Source organism: Strix aluco, chromosome 1, assembly GCF_031877795.1.
Source record: "Strix aluco isolate bStrAlu1 chromosome 1, bStrAlu1.hap1, whole genome shotgun sequence".
Taxonomy (NCBI): domain Eukaryota; kingdom Metazoa; phylum Chordata; class Aves; order Strigiformes; family Strigidae; genus Strix; species Strix aluco.
Window position 1 is genome coordinate 158136189 of NC_133931.1, and position 20333 is coordinate 158156521.

General features: G+C 59.7%; 2 protein-coding genes and 1 long non-coding RNA gene across 4 annotated transcripts; 1 reads left to right on the forward strand and 2 right to left on the reverse strand.

The window, feature by feature from the left end:
• Window positions 1-32: 32 nt before the first annotated feature.
• Window positions 33-13265, reverse strand: FASTK (Fas activated serine/threonine kinase). Its single transcript, XM_074816730.1, has 10 exons — window positions 13071-13265; window positions 11901-12510; window positions 9563-10033; window positions 8754-8902; window positions 8313-8529; window positions 7958-8117; window positions 6662-6753; window positions 5779-6430; window positions 5231-5345; window positions 33-569 (listed from the first exon to the last, which is right to left on the reverse strand). The coding sequence occupies exons 1-10, from the start codon at window positions 13263-13265 to the stop codon at window positions 483-485; spliced, it is 2748 nt and encodes a 915-aa protein (XP_074672831.1). The 3' UTR covers window positions 33-482.
• A 253-nt stretch (window positions 13266-13518) lies between these two features.
• Window positions 13519-15272, reverse strand: TMUB1 (transmembrane and ubiquitin like domain containing 1). The gene is made up of 2 exons (XM_074842583.1): window positions 14749-15272; window positions 13519-14371 (listed from the first exon to the last, which is right to left on the reverse strand). The coding sequence occupies exons 1-2, from the start codon at window positions 15144-15146 to the stop codon at window positions 14017-14019; spliced, it is 753 nt and encodes a 250-aa protein (XP_074698684.1). The 5' UTR covers window positions 15147-15272; the 3' UTR covers window positions 13519-14016.
• A 351-nt stretch (window positions 15273-15623) lies between these two features.
• LOC141934478 (uncharacterized) lies at window positions 15624-19342 on the forward strand. Of its 2 annotated transcripts, none has more exons than XR_012626340.1 (4): window positions 15624-16224; window positions 18233-18293; window positions 18797-19143; window positions 19222-19342. It is a non-coding gene; the product is annotated as an uncharacterized LOC141934478 (long non-coding RNA). The 2 variants fall into 2 exon arrangements; XR_012626341.1 differs by having other exon boundaries at window positions 19243-19342.
• The last annotated feature ends 991 nt before the right edge of the window (window positions 19343-20333 follow it).

The window sequence follows — 20333 nt, forward strand, 5'->3', positions numbered from 1 at the left end:
AAGCACCCCCTCCCCTCCTCCCGGTGTGGGGAGCAGCCCCCGCCCTGTGCAAACAGTTGACCCTGCCCCCCGTGGGGGGGCTGCTGCAGCCACCCCCCCCACCCCGCCCCTCCCTCCCAGCAGTGGTATTGGGGGCAGAGGGACACCCCCACACACACACTTAACGCCGCTGGGCGTCCAGGCCAGACCCCACTGCGGCAACTCTTGCAGACAGGGCTGGGGGGGCAGGGCCAGGGCAGAGGGGGGGCAAAAAGGGACCTTCTCCCTCCCCCTCCCAGCACCCAAACACTCCCCTACGCACCAGTCAAGTCACACCCCTTCCCCCCCCCACTAACGGCAATAAATAATCTCACACTACCCCAGCCCCATGGCACGGCCTGGCCCTGCATCCCCAAGCCCCCCCAGGATGGGGGGGGCAGCTCCATCTCCCCCCTAAATCCCCGCCCCCCGAAGGGGAAAGGGGCTCTGGGGGTGTCTGTCCCTCAGAAGCGCAGCTCCCTCAGCTTCTGGCGCAGGTAGTGCTTGGCCTCCTCGATGCCACTCACCTTCTCCAGCTCCGTATAGGGCAGCTGAAAGGGGAGGGGAGGGGAGGGGAGGGGAGGGGAGGGGGGGGGGGGAGAAACCATCAGAGCAGCCCCACCACCAGCATCAGGAGCCCTCCGGGGGGTGGGGGGGGCAGGCAGGGGGGAAGAACTGGGACTCGGACCCCCTCGGTGGGGAGGGACAGTGCTGTTCCTTCCCCAGGGAGGGAGGGCACAGGCCTCCCACCCACCTGGGGCAAGGTGCAGCGAGGGGGGTGCTTCCCTGGAGAAAGGTGGGAGGGGGGGCACAGCTCCCCCCAGGCAGCCTTGTCCTCCAATCCCTGCCGCAGGCCGAGCCCAGCACACTTGGGGAGCTCTCAAGCTTCATCCCAACCTTGAACCACAGCTGCCAACCCCCAGGGAGGGAGGAAAAGCAAAACCCAGCCCCTCTCCCGCTGTACAGGGTAGGGGAGCCCGGGGGGGGACAGCCAGCAGCTCCCCCCAGAAGGGCTGGGGGAGCCAGCTGAGCCCAGAGAACTGTTTTTCACCCGACACATGATTTTAACCCCAGTCTGCCAAGGAACGACGGCACCAGGACTAACAAAACCAGAACCCACCCCTCCCTTTGCCCAGGGAATCCGGTACAAGATGCTGAGGGGGAGCCGAGACCCCCCCACTCCCCCCAGGAAAGGTGAACCGTGGAGCTGCAGCTGAACATCCCCCCAAGGGCCACGAGCCCTGGGCCACCGCGAGACAGACGCACCCACGCGGGTCTGGACTTGTGCCCCGTCCCTCCCCTTGGTCTCCGTCACTGTCTGGGGACAACCCGGCAGGAACTTTTTTTTCTAAAAACACCCAGTCTCTAAAAACACGCGTCCAGGGCCCCCCCTGCCCCAGCCCAGACGCACACCGGGCCCTGTGCTAGGCTGGGAGCAGCAACAGCATCGTGAACTGCCACGGCAACAGTCCCCCCGCCGGGAAGGAATCCACGGGGAATAAGAAGAGGAGACTCCAGCTGCCACCAGCGATCCCTCCCCAGGGGTGTCAGTGACTGGGGGACAAAACTTGGGGGAGTTGGAAGCTCCCCTGGTCCAACCAGTGCCTCTGAAGGCTCCACCAGCGCTCATGGAGTGGGACCTGCAAAGGAAGGGTCTCCCCATCTTGTTGAGAAATGGGGCTAGAAGTAGGCAGGGGGGAGGGATAGGGTGGGAAAACTCAGCACTGGTGACGCGGGGACAACGTGGAAAGGCCAGATCCTGACATGGGCGCTCCGCGGGGTCCGAGAGCTGTTTGCAACCACCACGGATGAGCAAGTGGGTCGGGCAACGTGAACTGCAGGCAGGGAAGAGGCTGTGGGCAGGCGCTGTTCTCCGACAGTCCCATGCAGGCCAGGGACGAAGGCGGTGGCTAACTGCCTGGGGAGAAGGAACCGAGTCCTCTGGGTGCAGTGGGTCTGACTTGAAGGTTTCTGGCAGTCACCTCCTTCCGACGCTTCATGCTCCTTTCCTCAGTGCCCAGCTCTGCGGGCTCACCCTTCTGACACGACGGAAGGATCAACAGCACAGAAAGCGCCTTCGACCAAAGGGGCTGGAAGGGAGGAGCGCCAGAGAGCACCAGGATGGTGTTTGTGGGAAGGTAAATCTGCTCATGATTCAGGGGAGGATCCTGGGAAGGAAGGAGCATGTCCTTACCTAGAAACTGGGGGGGTTTAGTCTGGAGAAGAGGAGGCTGAGGGGAGACCTCATCACCCTCTACAGCTACTTGAAAGGAGGGTGCAGAGAGGGGGGATGAGTCTCTTGAACCAAGGAACAAGCGATAGGACAAGAGAGAACGGCCTCAAGTTGCACCAGGGCAGGGTTAGACTGGCTATTAGGAAGCATTTCTTTCCAGAAGGGGTTGTTGGGTGTTGGAATGGGCTGCCCAGGGCAGGGGTGGAGTCCCCATCCCTGAAGGGGTTGAAGAGTCGGGCTGACCCAGCACTGAGGGATCTGGTGGAGTTGAGAACGGTCAGTGTGAGGTTAATGGTTGGACTGGATGATCTTCAAGGTCTTTTCCAACCGAGATCATTCTGAACTTCTGAGGGAAAAGACCTGGCTGTCAATAAAAAGCCAGGACCATCAGGGAAAAGAGCATCTGTGGGCAGAGCGGAGGGTCTGGGAGGGCAGTAGGACTCTCACTGCTTCCAGAAGGGTGGAAGCAACACACGGGCCCAGCTGGAGGATGGAGGCAAGGAAGGGGCTGGGCGCAAGCAGCTTGTTGTGCCACGGAAGGAGCAGGCTCTCTTGGAAGGAAGCCCTGACAAATCTACACCTGCTACAGATCAACGGCATCTGAGGAGGAGCACGGCCCTGGCGCAGTCACCCAGACATACCCAGACAGCTCAGCAGCGTGCCAGACACGACAGGCAGCCCAGCGCCCGTCCAGCAGACATACGGCAACGCGGCGGCCAACAGGAGAAGGCTTTAAATTAAATATAAGGAGGGCTGAACAGCCTGAGCTGTGAACAGAGGCACCGCGTCCAGCTGGACTGAGCCCCACACCGCATACCCCAGGAGTCGGTACGGGGGCCAACATCGTTTAGCATCCTCGTTAGCGACCTGGACGACGGGACCGAGCGCGGCTGCGGACGGTACATAAACGGGGAGGAGCGGCTGCTGCACCAGCCGGTTGTGCTGCTCTTCAGAAGGACCCGAACAGGCTGGAGAAACGGCCCCCCGGTAGAGAAGGGCCAAAGTTTTGAGTCCCCGCAGCAGCATGGGCTGGGGCCAACCGGCTGGAAAGCGGTTTTAAGGAAAAGGGAGTGAGGATCCCGACAGAGATGTCGGACGGTGGCCAGCAGCGCTCCCTCGCAGCGACGGTGGCCAACAGCATCCCGGGCTGCATGAGGAAGAGCACCACCCCGAGTGCTGGGCCCCCCAAAACTCGGCGTGGCCAGACTGGAGAGGGTCCAGGGCCACAGGGATGATTACGGGGATGATAGGTGAGAAGAGGCTGACAGAGCTGGAGAAGAAAAGGATCGGGAGGTCTTATCTGTGTGTACAAGCACCCGGTGGGAGGTTGTAAAGAAGACAGGAGCCTCTTCGCCGTGCCCAGAGGCAGCAGGCACAAACCTAAAATACTGGAAATCCCATTTGAACTTAAGAAAAAGCTACACACACCCCCACAAAGATAGAAAAAACCTCTTTTACTGTGAGGGTAAAGCAGCACCAGCCCTGGGCCTGGAACAGGTTACCCAGAAAGCAACCTATCGCTGAGCCATTCAAAACTTGACATGGTACTGAGAAACCCGCTCTAGCTGAGCTGGGGTTCGACTGGATGATCTCCAGAGGTGCCTGACAACCTCAACTGCTCTGCGATGCTGTAAAGGTGTCAGAAGAAAAGGAAATAAACCTCAAACGAGAAGAGCAAGAAGAACCACCGAGCTGCGAAACAGCTTCAACTCAGGAAGAAGCTGAACTGCCTGGGGCTCTTTGTCTCAAAGGGGTGGCCAAAGGGAAGCGACCTCTGCAACCACAAGAAGAAGGTAACCGCAGAGCTGCTCTTCGTGGCACCAGACCTGGCAGCACCACGTCAGCCGACCAGGCAGCAGGTTTAAAACAAACAGAGCTTGTTGCAGGTAACCCTGCCTGGAGCTTGTTGGCCCCAGATGCTGCAGGTGTGAAGAACGAACAGGCTCAAAGAGGGAGACGCAGGGCACACTGCGCCGGAGAGCTGGTCCCGCTCCGCTGCTCTGCGAGTCGGGATCTCCAAGGAAATACCACAACTCGAGTCACAGGACTGGCAAAGCTATGCATAAACAAAGGGCTTCTGAACTATGTACGTTGCAAATTATGAAATTAGGAGGAGCTTCGTGCTGGCACGCTGCGCTGTCAGCAGCAGGGGAGGTAAGAAGCTTTAAAGAAATAGTTATGGAACTGCTTGGTAGATCTATGACTGTAATTCAGGTGACCTCTGAAGTGGAGAAGTAAACAGGAATAAGAAGCCTGCATTCCTGACTCATTTTCCTCAGAAAGATCTATCCTCCAGCTAAAACTCACCTCACAAACAGTCTTGTAGAAGCTGCACACCTTAAAACAACATCTGAAGTTTCCCAAGAAATCCAAAGACAATTGCGAAGGCGGCGGTGAAGCCTCCGGGGCTTCTCCGTTCATGGCTCTCACCACAGACCAGCCAGAGGCTGCGACCAAAGAGGCCAGGGCTCCGAAACAGGCACCGAAGGGAGGTTTGCCTGGCCTCACCTCCACCCACAGCAGTGAGAGGCACGCTGCAGAACCAACAACCAGGGTTACAGCAAAGGGAATCAGCCTGAGCTATGGTCCTGCGCAATTCCCACCCTGAGGCCCCACAGCCGACACCGACACCGCGACCGACGACGCCTCTGCAGGGCCCGGGCTGAGGCAGTTTCCCCTTCTCCCTGCCCTGCCCAGTGCCTGGGTCGGGTCGGAAGGGGCTGTCCACCCCCCTCCTTGTCCCTGCTTTCTGCCAAGGCACGTGGAAAAAGTCTTGGGGTGGGGGGAGGGCAAAAAAGGAGGCGTGAGGATGAGTCACTGCTTCCTCTCGCAAGTGACGAGCGTGGAAGGACGGTGCCGAGTGTTTACGGGGTTGGGGGGGGATGCCAGCTCTCCAGCCCATCTTGGTGCACGGCCATGGGTGTTTTCTGCCTGGGAGGGGAGGTGGGGAAGGGAAAGGGGCAGCCCCCCCCGGCTTACCTGAACCAGACAGTAGCCCAGCAGTCGCAAGTGCCTGTCCCTCATGGCTCGGGAGCCCACCAGTATGTCGGAGTTCTGGCAGTAATGCCATTTGTCATTGACCGACAGCACCACCCTGCAGAGGACAGAATTGGGGGGAGCAGCGCAGCGTCACCCCACCCCACAGAACCCACAGGCAGCAGCAGCATCCGCACCCCCGCAACAGCGGGGGGATGAAGGGCAGCACCCCCCACCCTCCCTGGGTCCTGGGGGGTGGCAGGGACACGGGTGCGACAGCAGGGGGCAGGAGGGGACTAGGGGGTGGGGGGGCAGTAGCTGAAGCCAGTGTCACAGAATCACAGAATGATCTCGGTTGGAAATGACCCCGAAGATCATCCAGTCCAACCATTAACCTCACACTGACCGTTCTCAACTCCACCAGATCCCTCAGCGCTGGGTCAACCCAACTCTTCAACCCCTCCAGGGATGGGGACTACACCCCTGCCCTGGGCATGCAGGGAGAGGGGATGCAGAAGGGAGGGGGGACGCGGGCCGGCTCTGCTCAGTACCTCTGGATCTCTTCAGCTCCCTGCGGCCCGTCGCCGGGGCCTCGCTTCGGGCTGGGCCGGCACGGGGAGGGTGGAGGGCAGGCGTCCTCGCTGGGGGGTGGGCTCCTTTCCTCGGGTTCCTCCTGGGCCTGCTCCCCTTGGAAGCAGTTGTGATCGTGCCCAGGGCAGCCAGCGGTAGCTGCCACTGCCGCCACCTCCTCCTCCTCCTCCAGAATCTTGCCAATGGGGAACTGGAAGAGGGTGGCTGTGGAGGTGCCCCTGGGGGAGCAGTCAGGGGTGCTGGCTGGCTGCGCGGAGAGGCACTCAGAAGGGCTGCTTAACGTGGAGCTGCCCTGGCTCTCCAGGGAAGACTCTTTGCTCAGGCTGCAGTAATAGTCCGAGGGGGGCTGGTAGCAGGGGCCCCCCGGGGCAGGGCAAAGCGTGGGCAGGAATCGCCCGGCCAGGTTGTTCTCTCGAGAGCCCGGGGGGCTGCTTGGCGTCTCTGGAGCAAAGGGGGCAAAGTCCTGCAAGTCCGAGGTGAGGGCCAGGACGCTCGAGCGCAAGGAAATGGCAGTGGGGGAGGTTGTAGTGTGGGCAGAGGGAGCCTTGGAGGCCGTGGGAACACGGGAGAGGGGCAGCACGGTGCCCGAGCGGTTAATCCACAGCAGGAAGTCTGCAGAGAGAGAACACAGATCAGTGCTGGGCCTCGAGACACCCCCCCCTTCCCGTAAACGGGCCAAATCTAGTTCTGCCCTGAATAACCTCCCACTCTCAGGCCTCCCCCAAGCAGCCAGGTAGCCGCAGGGTTTCTGCTGCACCCACAGCCCCCCCCAAATCCCAACTGGCAGCCCCCTCTCCCCAGAGCCACAGCCCTGGCCCAAAGCGGGGCGTCCAGCCAGGCTACCTGTGCAGTATCCTGGGGGCAGCACCTCGTCCTGCCGATAGCACTCTTCTCCCACCAGCTGCCGCAGGGCCTCGGCCACCAGCCCCTTGTAACTGAGGGGAAAAAAAAGAAGAGTCAGAGGATGCGCTTGGAAGGGCCCCTCAAGCACTGCCGACCCACGTTCTCCCTCTGAGCACATCTGCACAGAGACGCGAAGGCCCCCGGGAGCGAAAAGTAAGGAGAGTCTTTAGCTTTGGGCTCCGCTGTTTTGGTGCAAGGAGGGAACACACTTCAGCTCATTCAGCAGCAAAGCTCCTCCTGATATTGCTACACCACCAGCGTATTCTTCTTCACTGAAAGGTTGTCCAGCGCTAGAACAGGCTGCCCAGGGAACTGTTGAGTCACCATCCCTGGAGGTATTTAGAAAACTTGTAAATGTGGCACTTAGGGACATGGTTTAGTGGTGGACTTGGCAGTATTGGACTTGATGATCTTAAGGGCCTTTTCCAGTCTAAATGATTATCACAGAATCATCTTGGTTGGAAAAGACCTTGAAGATCATCTAGTCCAACCATTAACCTCACACTGACCGTTCTCAACTCCACCAGATCCCTCAGCGCTGGGTGAACCTGACTCTTAAATCCCTCCAGGGATGGGGACTCCACCCCTGCCCTGGGCAGCCCATTCCAACGCCCAACAACCCCTTTTGGAAAGAAATACTTCCTAATAGCCAGTCTAACCCTGCCCTGGCGCAGCTTGAGGCCATTCCCTCTTGTCCTGGTGCTTGTTCCTTGGTTCAAGAGACTCATCCCCAGCTCTCTGCACCCTCCTTTCAGGTAGTTGTAGAGGGCAATGAGGTCTCCCCTCAGCCTCCTCTTCTCCAGACTAAACCCCACCAGTTCCCTCAGCCGCTCCCCATCAGACCTGTGCTCCAGACCCTGCACCAGCTTCGTTGCCCTTCTCTGGACACGCTCGAGTCATTCAATGTCCTTTTTGTAGTGAGGGGCCCAAAACTGAACCCAGTCATCGAGGTGCGGCCTCACCAGTACAGGGGTAAGATCACTTCCCTGTCTGATTCTGTGATTCTATATCGCTCCTCTACAAGCTTCGGAGCTGGCATACAGGCCTTTACCCTGGCACTGTCCTCGGCTGGGATCCTGCCAGAACAAGGTGACAGACCCTGTGTCCCAGGTGACACCTGCAAGGGACAGGCAGTGGGGGTGCCCAGCAACCACGCTGCCAGCCACGCTCTGCCCCGCCCGGGCAGCCCTCCCCTTCCCTTCCCTCCCCGGCACGTCGCCTGCTCCCGCCACTGACCTGTACTTTCTGTTGGCCTCGTCGGCTGTCAGGGCGTGCTCGAACATGAGGACACGATAGCGTGGGTCAAGGCGTGGGCCGCTGTAATCGCGGAACTCCAGCTCCACCGCCGCGTCCAGCAGCGAGAGGTAGCGGCGCACAATCAGCGCGTAGGGGCTGCCTGCAGGGAGAGGACAGCTGGTTAGACCCGACCTGGCTAGACCCTCCTTGCCCAGCCACGCGTCCCGGGGGGCATCGACTGCCAGGGAGGTGGTCCTGTACTCCCAGGGGGAGTCTGTTCTGCCCAAGGCTTTCAAAATCCACCCCAGCCCCGAGCTCCAACGGCTGGGTTGGCCCTGGAAAAGGCCCGACATACTCATAACATTGGTGATGAAGGCTGGGGAGAAGACTTGGTGGAGGACGGTCTGGGGGAAATGGCTAAGCTGAAACATGGACATGAGGATGTTGACGGTCGCCAGGGGCGAGCTGCCGGCTTTCTGCTCCAGGATGGCCTCCAGCTTGGGGAAGAGCTCACTGTGATTGGATGGGCGGTAATTCATGCGGCTGAAGGGAAAAACCAGCTTCTGGATCACCTGCAGGCAAGAAGGACAGGGAGTCAGGCCAGGCCAGGCAGCAGGACGAAGGACAGGTCAGGCCCAGGCCTGCCCAGAGCCGGGCATAAATAGGCTCCCACAACCTGTAAGAATCAGGGCACGTCCTGGTGGGTCCCCAGGGAGATGCCCCAGCCCAATGGCAGAGAAGGGACGTGGCTTCTCCCAGCCCCAGGCATCCCCTGCAGACTGGGGAGGACACTCACCTTGCTGTCAAGCTGCTCCCCACGCTTCAGGAGAAAGTTTGCGATGGTATCAAGCAGCCGTGGCTCACGCAGCCGGTGCCGGGCCACGTATTTGGCAATGAGGGCCATGGTGTAGGGGGTAAGGTTCTCCGCCTTCCTGGGGAGCCACTCTGCACAGAGCAAACCACAGCGGGGTATCCGTCAGAGATATGTGTCCGAACTGCAGCTCTCTAGAAGCCACTACAGCGTGGGCAGTGCAGGCAGTGCAGGCAGGTGGGAGGTAAGAAGGCCCGGGCAGCAGAGCCATCTCTCCGCAAAACCCAGGCGGCTTCCAGAAACCATCAAGTTACAGGGTTTGTGAGAGGCCGGGGCAGAGTCCCATCCTGCGCACCCAGAAGGCTGGCACGTGCACAGAATGGGGCGGGGGGGCCCTGCTGTAGAAACCCCGCTGCAAGCAACCTGTGCCCAGTGTCCATGTAAGGTAGGCTCACAGCCCCCCAAAAAGGGTTAGAATCATAGAATCATCTTTGTCGGGAAAGACCTTGAAGATCATCTAGTCCAACCATTAACCTCACACTGACCGTTCCTGTTAGGCTGGGAAGGCAGTGACAAGGTGGCCATAACGCAGAGCACCTCCTGCTCCAGCCTCACCACTGCGGGCCCTGGTGCCCAGCAAGACCCCAGCTGGTGCCGTCACAAAAAAAGGGGCCAAAAAAGGAGGCTCCGAGGCTGCCAAACACCCGGACAGTGCCCAGCTCACCCCCGCACTGGGGAAGAGGCTGACACAGCAGGCAAGGCCAGGACCCTGCCTGGGCAGACCCTGCCCTCACCTGCCATACTGCGGATGAATCGCTCTTGGCGGTTCTCGTAGAAGAGCTGAGAGCTGAAGATGGCCTCCAGGGCCTTGTTGTTGGCCTCCTGGGCGCACAGAGCCAGCATCTCGTCCAAGAGGGCCAGCTCGTGCTCCCGCATGGCACTCACTTGCCCCAGCGTGTGCCTGACGAGGCGCAGGATCTTGCGGTTGTTGATCAGCTGCTGGTCGGAGGCCGGGTGTCCCTGCAGCGCCTGCGCCCGCAGCCGGTAGTAGGAGAGGAGCAGGAAGAGGGTCTGGGGGTGTCGCTCCTTCTCCAGGTGCCGTTCCAAGCTGCTGAGGCAAGACTCGACCAGGGGGTGGGGGCTGGACGGGTGCAGCCTCATCACGCTGCTGAAGACCATGGAAACATCCTTCTGGTTGAAGCGGCCCAGGCGGCTCCGGGATTCGTCCTCCAGCACTCGCACCAGCGGCGATTCCCCAGGCAGGCCTGCGACAGGGAAGGGGTTAGGGACACGTGGACCTCGCCTCTCACCTTCGCTAGGCACAACCATCCTTGTAAGGCCTGAGACTACAGCTGGAGAAGGACAGATTTGCCATGTTGGCAATCAAACCAAAGATGATAAAGGGAAAGAGGACCGGTTTGGCAAAGCCTGACCTGAACATCAATGCATCCACACCCCAGAAAAAAGCCATTTGGAGCTCTTGGATTATTCCCCATCCGCTTCACCAAACTGGGAGCCCTTTCGTTCAACTGCAAAAGCCAGGTTTATTTCTTAAGTCTCAAACTTCTTACAGATAAATAACACACCTCAAAAAGTGCTTTAAAAAGTTTTGGTTGGAAAACAAGTTAGACATCAACAATTACCAAAATAAAAACTGTCCGTGTACAACAGGAGTTAATCCTTTCACATTTTTAACTTTCTCCCATTTTCTAGTTTAGCTTTAGTCTTTCAAACTCGGCTCCTGGGGAAAATACTTTCCTCCAACTCTGGACGTATTATTCAGCCACGGAATGACAAGAGGCCAGGCGCACAGCGCGGTTGCGAGAAAAGGCAAAGGCCATCCTTCACGTGTCAGGAGAGATATTTTCAGGAGATGCATGAAGCATTATGCGCTGTATGAGGCCCTGGTAGCCCACTGGTCTCCTAAGCCAGCTGACAAGATTTCAATTTTCAAAAGGGCTTTAAAGCAACTAAGGCAGCATGGGGTAAGTTGCTGCATTTTATCATTAATCAAAAATCAGTCAGAAGGTGGAAAGTGAAGAATTGGTCTGAGCAGTTGCTTTGTTCCTTCAAAAAGCCCTCAAAAAGGCAGGTTAGCATTTTTATTAATGAGCGGGTAAGCGTGGTGAGCAGGGAAGGGCGACTGATGGAGAACAAAGTGTGGGTCAAAACCAGAGCAGGCCAGGGGCAGCCCAGCTGAGGGGAGAGGCGCCTGGCAGCCCAGAGTTCAGTGTCAACAAACACAAGGCGCCATGAGACAGAGGGGGGAAAGAGCAGAAACTTCTCCCCTCCCCCCTTCAGCAGGGTCTAGAGTTACTGCATCAACCCACGGCCAGGACCGGGCGTCTCCATACACGGCTCGGCTGAGGCCTCGGCCCAGCGTGCGGCTGGGGTGGAAAAAAAAAAGCAAACAGAATGGCAGGAGATGTGCGTGTGGGACAGAGGAGTGTAAGGCTGGCAGGAACCGCTGGGGTGGGGAGGGCAGGCACCTGCTGCCGCAGGACACTGCCAGACCTGATTCCTTCCTCACAGGTGGGAGAATCCACAGGGACCTCAGGGCCCAGTGAAGGGGGAGCCGCCCGGACACGGCCCGTCGGCCAGCCCAGAGGCTGCTGCGTAGGAACCCAAACTGGCTTGAATCTTTTCTCCTGAATATTAAATGTCTGATGGCAGAGGGATCGTGGCTTGCAAAGGGTTTAGCCAAGATCTCATTTCTCACACTTCGATGCTCAGATGTTTGCTGATTTTCAGGGACTGAAGCAAAACTCAAGGAGCAGTTTATCCCACCAGGCAGTGCTGGCTGCCCTTCAGGCCAACACGCCGGGTGCTCCAGCCAGCCAAGCCCCCCACTCTGAGCAGTCAGTCCACCCAGTTCCCTTCCTGCTGCCTCCTCCTTTGAAGAGCACAGCTCCACCTGCCACAAAGCCACCACCACACGTAAATCCACACACAAACCCAGACATCAGCTCCTGCTCTGGTACGTCCTTACTTCTCTTGTGGCAGCCAGACCGGCAAACTCTCCTTTCACCTCCCAAACCCAAGCACGAACCCATGTCCCGCCGCCCTGCCCGCCTCCCCCATCCTCTGCCAGCGACCCTGTGCAGGCAGCTGCCGGCAGCCCGTGACACTCACCCAGCGCAGCAGCGGCATACAGGCAGTTGACGATGCTGAAGTTATCGAACTTGGAGCAGCCGCTGATGATGGCCTGACAGAGCGTCTGAAACTCTGGCTGCTCCAGCATCTGGCCAGGCCCGCGGCTCTCCCCGTTCACTGCTGCCTGGCCCTGCTGCTGCAAGAGCTGGCCCAGCTTGTGCAGGGCGATGGGGTAGTGGCTGGCAGACACCTTGCTGGGGTTCTGCGTCACCCACCGCAGCACTTCCCCCACGCTGCGCGAGCGCTCTATCAGACGCTTCATTGTGAAGAAGGTGTCATAACTCATCTTCTCGTGGATGAAGTTCCAGCTCTTCCTCTTGCCATGGCCTCGAGTCCTGTAGGCATCCGGGGGAAAGGTGTGCAGCAGCCCATGGCCGTAGGGGTCCAAGGGGAGCAGCACAGCCCGCTGCTTAGCTTTGCCTGCACAGTAGCAGGTGGGATACATCCCGGCCCCACTCCTGTCACCAGCAGCCAGGCCCTGCAGGACTCCGGGCCGCACGCTCTCCCGGGTCAGAGCACGGAGCCATGGCAGCAGGCGCAGCATGGCGAGGGCAGGGCGGCTCGAGAGGCTTCGGAGAACCGGGAGACCCTGGGGACAAGAGGTGTGGGGGGGTGAGTTTGTGCTTCTGGGATGGCTGCAGCCAGCGAGGGACCCCCCCACCCGTAGAGATCCGCCCCAGTGCTGGGGTACTGCCCCACACTGGCCTCCTGTTCTGAGGTCCTCCCGTACCGGGACCCGGACTCTGCTCAAGCCGCACGGCCCGATGTCCCCTGGCCTGCACAAGCCCCGTTGTCCCCGGGACCGCTGGCCTGCACAGGTGTCCCCAGCCTGATGTCCCCTGGCCCACAGAGCCCCCTCCCCTCTCCTGGGGCCGCCAGCTCGCAGGTCCCCCCTGTTCCAGGAGCCCCGGCACGCACATATCCCCGTCCGGTACCAGAACCCCAGGGCTGCCCCGACTTTCCCCTCCCCCGGTACCAGGACCTCCGGCTCGGGCTGGGCCGCACCAGGACCGCGACACCCGGCCCACCCAGGCCCCCCATCCCCGGGGTCCCCTATTCCCACCTCTCCGGCCTAAACGGGCCCCTCGGTGCCTAACCCGCGCCCCGACCCTCAGTCCCACCAACCCCCGGTGCCCGGCCCGGCCCTACATGGCGCTCGCGGCCGCGCTGGGACCCGCCGCCGCCCCGGCCGCTCAGCACCGCCCGGACACCGAGTCCGCCATCTTCCCGACAGCCCCCCCGTCGGGCAGAGGGAAGCCGCGGCCCCGCCCCCTCGCGCGCGCGGCCCCCACTTCCGGGGGCGGCCCCCAGCACGCGAGCGCTTTGCGGCGTCCGTAGCGGCATATGCAAATAAGCCGCCACCCGTCCTCCAATGAGCGAGCGTCTCGCCGACGGGCGGGGCGGCCCGGCTGGCGCAGGCGCGTGGCTGCCATGCGGAACGCGTGGCCCGAGGCGCAGGCTCCGCCCGCTGTGCGCCGCGGTGGGAGCCCCGCCCCTTTCCCCATAGCCCCGCCCCTCCCGGCACCCCGGTGTCCCCCGCTGCCCCGCTGTCGTCCTCCCCCCCCACCCCGCGGCGCACCAGAGCCGGGAGGCCGCGACCGTTCACAGTCCTTTCTCTTTAATCATAACAGAGCAGCGGGGAGCTCATCCCCCCCGCCAGCCCCGGGGAGCAGCCCCCACCCCGGGGGGGGCGGACGCCATCCGGGCAGGAGCAGCGTGCCGGAGGGCTGCAGGAGCTCCCGCACATAGAGCCAGCCGAGCACGGGAGCGGCAGGTGGGATGGGGGGGCCAGGCAGATGCTCCGTGCAGGGCTGTGGGGGGCCCCGAGACCCCCCCTCCCCTCCCCAGAAGTAGCAGAGCGCTCGCTCCTGCAGCAACCCCCGCTGCAGCGCTGCCCGGCCCTGGAACCGCAGGACAGGCCGTGCGGGCAGGCTGCCTGCTCCCTGCCCTGACAGCAGCTCCCTGGGAGCCCCCACGGGGGACACAGTCCGTGGCTCAGTCCCCCATCCCTCCCAAGTTCAGGTGTGCAGGGAGACTCCACCCGGCATCACGTGTATTCCGGGCACAGTGGCTCCTTTCGGGGCACAGGACCGTGCTATCTGCGGTACATGGTGAAGGCCATGAAGCTGAAGAGGAGGGTGAGGCCAGCCAGGAACGTGGTGGCGGTGGCAGTGAAGACGTGGCGGTACTGCAGCTGGAAGTACCAGAGCACGGCCAGCATCAGCACGAAGAGCGGTAGCATGAGGCTGCCCACGTTGAGGGCAGCGTGCACGGGGTCGGCGGAGGCGTGGGGGCCGGCGGGCGCGGGGGCCGGGCTGTGCTGGGATATGTGGCAGTGCAGGACGCTGTTGTGGGCGAGGTGCAGGGCGGCCAGGCTCTGGGTGTCGTCGCGCAGCAGCTGGCCCTGGTAGATCAGTCGCACTTGCTGCTCCTGCCCGGGGAAATAGGCCCTGGGGTGGGGGACATGGAGGGAGATGTCACGCTCCTACCAGGGTAGTGTCCCCTCCGTCCACCCCCTCCCCAGGAGGAGGCTACAAAAATGCACCCCCCTGACCACCCGCTCTGCCTGCACCCCTGCGCCCACGCTCCGCCATCAGCCGCCCCAGGCGTTCCCAGAAGTGAAGGCACCTGCCAGGATGGGCTGCCCGGTGGCCCTGGCAGCCAGGAGCACAGGCCCAAGCACCTGCACAAGGGTAAAAGTGGCAGCTCCCGCTGCTCCAGGCAGGGAAGGAGCCACCGGCGGGTCTCGGGGATGCCCCAAGCGCCGCCCCCAGCCGGGAAAGCCCCGAGTGGTGTCGTGGGAGAAGCGGCCAGCCCTGCCCCTCACCTCTTCAGGGCCCCGACGGTGTCACCGGGACGCACCCGGGCCAGGCGCTCCGTGTCGTTGAGGAACTTCAGCCGCAGCACCATGGTGGGCTCGGCGGGGCCGCCGTCCCCCTCACCGACAGGACCCTGCGCTGGTGCGGGGCCGGCCCGGGGCCGCAGCCCCGCTGCCAGCGCGGCTGCCCCATCGGGAGCCGCTCCAGCCGCCGCCGCTGGGGCCTTGTGCTCGACGGGGGTCGGGGCAGCGCTCGGGCTCTCCTCGGGCAGCGTCGCGGCGTCGCGGGGCGTCGCGACGGGCTCGGGGGCGCGCGTGGAGGCCCAGGCCAGCCCCAGCACCACGACGACCAGCAACAACGCGAAAAGCACGGTCACCTCATCGCCAACGCCCTCGATCAGCGCCATGGCGGCGGCACCGGCTACCGATCTGCGGGCATAGAGCGAAGCCGTCAGCCCGCCGGACCGCAGGCGACCGGAGCCACGGCCGGCCCGGGCCCCTCACCTGCCGCCATCGCGCCGCTTCCGCCTCGCCGCAAGGCACGCCGGGAACTGTAGTCATGAACTGCGCATGCGCGGAGGCTGACCCCGCGGGCACGCCGGGAGCTGTAGTTCTGCTTTACGCGTGAAGGCTTCACCCGCGGGGCACGCCGGGAGGTGTAGTCCCGCCCCCGGCGCTGGGCGTGCCCGAGGCACGCCCAGCGCAGGGGGCGGGACTACATCTCCCGGCGTGCCCCGCGCCAGGCCGGGCCATAGGGCTTCCTCGGCCGAGCTGTTCCCTCCTCCGCCATTACCGGTTTGAGAAATGCTCGGCGCTGCCGGGCCCAACCTGAGGAGACGTGGGGTTCCGGGGTGGCGGGAGGAAGGGGCTACAAGGATGGCGGCAGCTGGGCATAGTGTCAAGAGGAGGAAGGGAGGCGAGGCCTAGGAGGAAAGGGTTGGTGTTGGGGGCAGAGAATAGAATAGAATAGAATAGAATAGAATAGAATAGAATAGAATAGAATCATTTCAGTCAGAAGTGACTTGCAACAATCATCTAGTCCAACTGCCTGCCCAATTCAGGGCTGAGCAAAAGTTAAGGGCATTGTCCAAACGCCTCTTAAACACTGTCAGGCTTGGGTCATCAACCACCCCTCAAGGAAGCCTGTTCCAGTGTTTGACCTCCCTCTCAGTAAAGAAATGTTCCTAATGTCCAATCTAAACCTCCCCTGGCACACTTGGAACTGTTGCCACGTGACCCTGGATCCCAGGGAGAAGAGCTCAGCACCTCCCTCTCCCCTTCCCCTCCCCAGGAAGCTGCAGAGAGCAGTGAGGTCACCCCTCAGCCTTTTTCTCTCCAAACCTGACAAACCCAGGGCCCTCAGCCGCTCCTCACAGGACATGCCTCCAGCCCCTTCACCAGCTTTGGTGCCCTCCTCTGGACACATTCAAGTATCTTCACATCCTTTTTAAATGGTGGCACCCAGAACTGCACACAATACTCAAGGTGAGGCCACACCAGTGCTAACTACAGCGGGATAATCCCCTCTTTTGACTGACTGGTTACACTGTGTTTGATGCACCCTGGGATGCGGTTTGCCCTCTTGGTTGCTGGGGCACACTGTTGGCTTCTGGTGAGCCGCTGTCAGCCAACAACCCCAGATCTCTCTGCAGGGCTGCTCTCCAGTTACTCCTCTCCCAATTTATGGGATGGCATTGGAAACCTGTCGGAGCAGGTCCAGAGAAGGCCACAGAAATGGTCAGGGGACTGGAACACCTCTCCTGTGAGGACAGGCTGAGAGAGTTGGGGTTGTTCAGCCTGGAGAAGAGAAGGCTCCAGGGGGGACCTTATAGCGGCCTTCCAGTACTTAAAGGGGACTTATAAGAAAGAGAGAGACAGGGCCTGTTGTGATAGGAAAAGGGGTAATGGCTTTAAACTAAAAGAGGGCAGATTCAGGCTAGATTTAAGGAAGAAAGTTTTTACAGGAAGGGTGGTAAAACACTGGCACATGTTTCCCAGAGAGGTGGTAGATGCCCCATCCCTGGAAACATTCAAGGTCGGGTTGGATGGGGCTCTGAGCAACCTGATCACGTTGAAGATGTCCCTGCTCACTGCAGGGGGGTTGGACTAGATGGCCTTTAAAGGTGCCTTCCAACCGAAACCATTCTGTGATGATTCTATGAAACCTTCCAGATAAAATTTCCTGTGCAACTGAAGGAGCATGAAGTTGTTGGTTCTGCTTAAGAGTGAAAATATTTTTATCATTTAATCAATATCCTGTTCTTTGCTGTATATATAGAAAAGTGGTGAAGAGTCTGGAGAACAATTCCTGTAAGGAGCGGCTGAGGGAACTGGGGGGGTTTAGTCTGGAGAAGAGGAGGCTGAGGGGAGACCTCATCACCCTCTACAACTACCTGAAAGGAGGGTGCAGAGAGGGGGGATGAGTCTCTTGAACCAAGTAACAAGCGACAGGACAAGAGGGAATGGCCTCAAGCTGCGCCAGGGCAGGGTCAGACTGGCTATTAGGAAGCATTTCTTTGCAGAAGGGGTTGTTGGGCGTTGGAATGGGCTGCCCAGGGCAGGGGTGGAGTCCCCATCCCTGGAGGGGTGTAAGAGTCGGGTTGACCCAGTGCTGAGGGATCTGGTGGAGTTGAGAACGGTCAGTGTGAGGTTAATGGTTGGAATGGATGATCTTCAAGGTCTTTTCCAACCGAGATCATTCTGTGATTCTGTGTGAATATCAAAACCAAGTTGGAGAGAAAAACGACTCCACAGTAATTTTTTCATCTATCTTTCAAACTTTCCTTCTTCATGAAGCCTGCAGGTAGGTTTAAACACATCTGGGGAATCCCAGTCTCCCAAAGGATCACTGCAGCTCAGTCAGTTTTAGTCGGCAGCTTCTCCCATTCCCCTGCATTATCTCTGCGCTGCACAACCCACTTACTCCCTGCCAGGGACCACGTCTTCACCAGAGCACGGCTCTTCCAGCAATGGGCTCTGCCTGTAGAACTTGCTGACCTTCGCCAACTGCCCACCTTGTTTTAGAATCACAGAATCACTGAGGTTGGAAAAGACCCTTAAGATTATCGAGTCCAACCATAAACCCAATACTGCCACCACTAAACGATCTCGCTCAGCGCCACAGCTACACATCTTTTAAATACCTCCTGGGACAGTGACTCAACCCCTTCCCTGGGCAGCCTGTTCCAGTGTTTGACAACCCTTTTGGTGAAGGAATTTTTCCTAATATCCAGTCTAGACCTCCCCTGACACAACTCGAGGCCGTTTCCTTTCATCCTATCACCCGTGGGAAAAGAGACCGATCCCCAGCTCTCTGCACCCTCCTTTCAGGTAGATGTAGAGGCCGATGAGGTCTCCCCTCAGCCTCCTCTTCTCCAGACTAAACCCCACCAGTTCCCTCAGCCGCTCCCCATCAGACCTGTGCTCCAGACCCTGCACCATCTTCGTTGTCCTTCTCTGGACACGCTCGAGTCATTCAATGTCCTTTTTGTAGTGAGGGGCCCAAAACTGAACCCAGTCATCAAGGTGCGGCCTCACCAGTGCTGAGTACAGGGGTAAGAAGGGGTATTCTTCTCACCTCTGCCCTCCACCCTACGCTTGTGGCTCAGGGCTGTGCCCCAGGCAGGTCTAGCAGCCTCCGCACCCGTGGGTGCTGCCCACCTCTGCCGCTGGGACCCCCGTCTCAGCCAGTGGCTGCCCATCTCCTCCAGCCCCTCAGCACATGGCACCAGGGACCCTCCTCGGCCCTTCCCTGTGAGGGATGGTGCTGTGCTGGGGGCTGCAGTGTGCAGGGGGGGCTTCCTGGACTGTCATCACAGACCCCTCGCTTGTGGGGGGGATGTGGTGTTTCATGGCCTGGTTCTCTGTTGTCCTTTGTAAATGCAGAGCTCGTCCTCGCTTAGAGATGCAGCTCAGCACCCCCAACTCCCCATGATCCCGCCCTCGAGCTCTTTTTTCTAGCCCAACTGCTCTCCCCACAACACGTCTCCCTGTCTTTGACTGGGGCTGACACCTCTCGCTGTTGGTGGGAGCTTCTGAAGAGCATTTTCTTCTGCAGAGGCGTTCATCTCTCCCGTGTCTCTACTCCCACACGTGCCGAGCTTCGCCGAAGGCGCTGACGATGCTAAGCTAAAGGGACTCCTCAGTCCCGCCGGGACAGCAAGGAGGTGTCTGCCCAGTGCCCCCACCGCCTTGCTGCTCCGCGGAGAGGAGAGAGGACTCAGCACCCAGCACAGACCTGGAGCTTGAAAAGATGCAGCCAATGGTCAGGGATGCTCCGGTGTAAAATGACTGAATTTGCAACTTTCCACTCTGCAGCGTAGATGCCGAGGCAAGTTACGTCAGGGGACTGCGTCTCTCCTCTGCTGGGGAGCCGTTTTCCCCGTGGGCTTCCAGGAACGATGGGTAAGCGAGAATGCCAGCAGCAGCCTATTTTTAAATTCTGCTGTGCAGAAATTCTGCTTTGGCAGCCCCACTTTTCAGCTCTCTCGGTGCTATTTGCAGGTCATTAAAGACTTCACTCCCTGTGATCGCAGGACGAGTTCTGCTCTTGAGTTCTGCAAGACAGCTGTACACAGAAAATAAATTTCATGTTTGCAATGCCTCCTGCTAATGCCAATATCACAATTACACTGCCTGGAGCCTTAAGCTCTCCTATCACACATCTCATCAATCTGCATTGCTGCAGTCTAATGATAAACTGAAGATGGGGATGAAGAATGCAGATCAGGATTGAAAGAGACAGCTGAGAGAATCACCACCTCAGGCTCCACGCCCCCATCCTGGGACTCCCAGTCGCTGGCCTGAACCGGGATTTCCACCCCCAGCCCCACGCTGGTCCTTCTGAACTGGAGGCAGTTTGGACACAGGAGCCCGGAAGGGAATTGATGAATTCTTTAGAGCCACCCAGCTCCCTGAAATCACTGCCGCTCGCAGATCTGCCTCAGCAGAGAGGAAGCTGCAGCTTGTGCACTGCTTCCGTGAGCAGGTTCCTCCTCATTTTATTGCAGGAAATGTCTTGTGCCATCGAAGTGATGGACCCTTGGAGGTGATGCCCTGGGGAAAGGGGATATTGTCACCCAAAGATCTCACTTTCGGCTTCGTTCCTTTATAGGCACCGTAGGTTTTTTTCCTTCCACAAGTCTTCCCTGAACTATCTCATTTTGATGGTAGCCTTTTCACCTAAAAATATGGAAAATTTGATCAAACCATTTTGGACCACATTCACAATTAACCTGAATGCTTTTCAGGAACACAGAAGAGCTGAGTCTCCACCATTAAGGTTTAACACCAGCTACTAATCAGAAAACAGAGATTTTAGGATAAATTATTTGAAATGTCTTTTGCCCCTCACTACAAAAAGGACATTGAATGACTCAAGTGTGTCCAGAGAAGGGCAACGAAGCTGGTGCAGGGTCTGGAGCACAGGTCTGATGGGGAGCGGCTGAGGGAACTGGTGGGGTTTAGTCTGGAGAAGAGGAGGCTGAGGGGAGACCTCATCGCCCTCTACAGCTACCTGAAAGGAGGGTGCAGAGAGGGGGGATGAGTCTCTTGAACCAAGGAACAAGCGATAGGACAAGAGGGAATGGCCTCAA

Coding starts and splice junctions, on each gene's coding strand:
- TMUB1 (XM_074842583.1), bottom strand. CDS start 15,146: ATGGCGCTGATCGAGGGCGTTGGCGATGAGGTGACCGTGCTTTTCGCG. Junction 14,372..14,748: donor ACCGTCGGGGCCCTGAAGAG/GTGAGGGGCAGG, acceptor CCCCCACCCCAG/GGCCTATTTCCCCGGGCAGG.
- FASTK (XM_074816730.1), bottom strand. CDS start 13,265: ATGCCGCTACGGACGCCGCAAAGCGCTCGCGTGCTGGGGGCCGCCCCC. Junction 8,903..9,562: donor ATTCATCCGCAGTATGGCAG/GTGAGGGCAGGG, acceptor TGCTCTGTGCAG/AGTGGCTCCCCAGGAAGGCG. Junction 8,118..8,312: donor CTTCATCACCAATGTTATGA/GTATGTCGGGCC, acceptor CTCTCCCTGCAG/GCAGCCCCTACGCGCTGATT.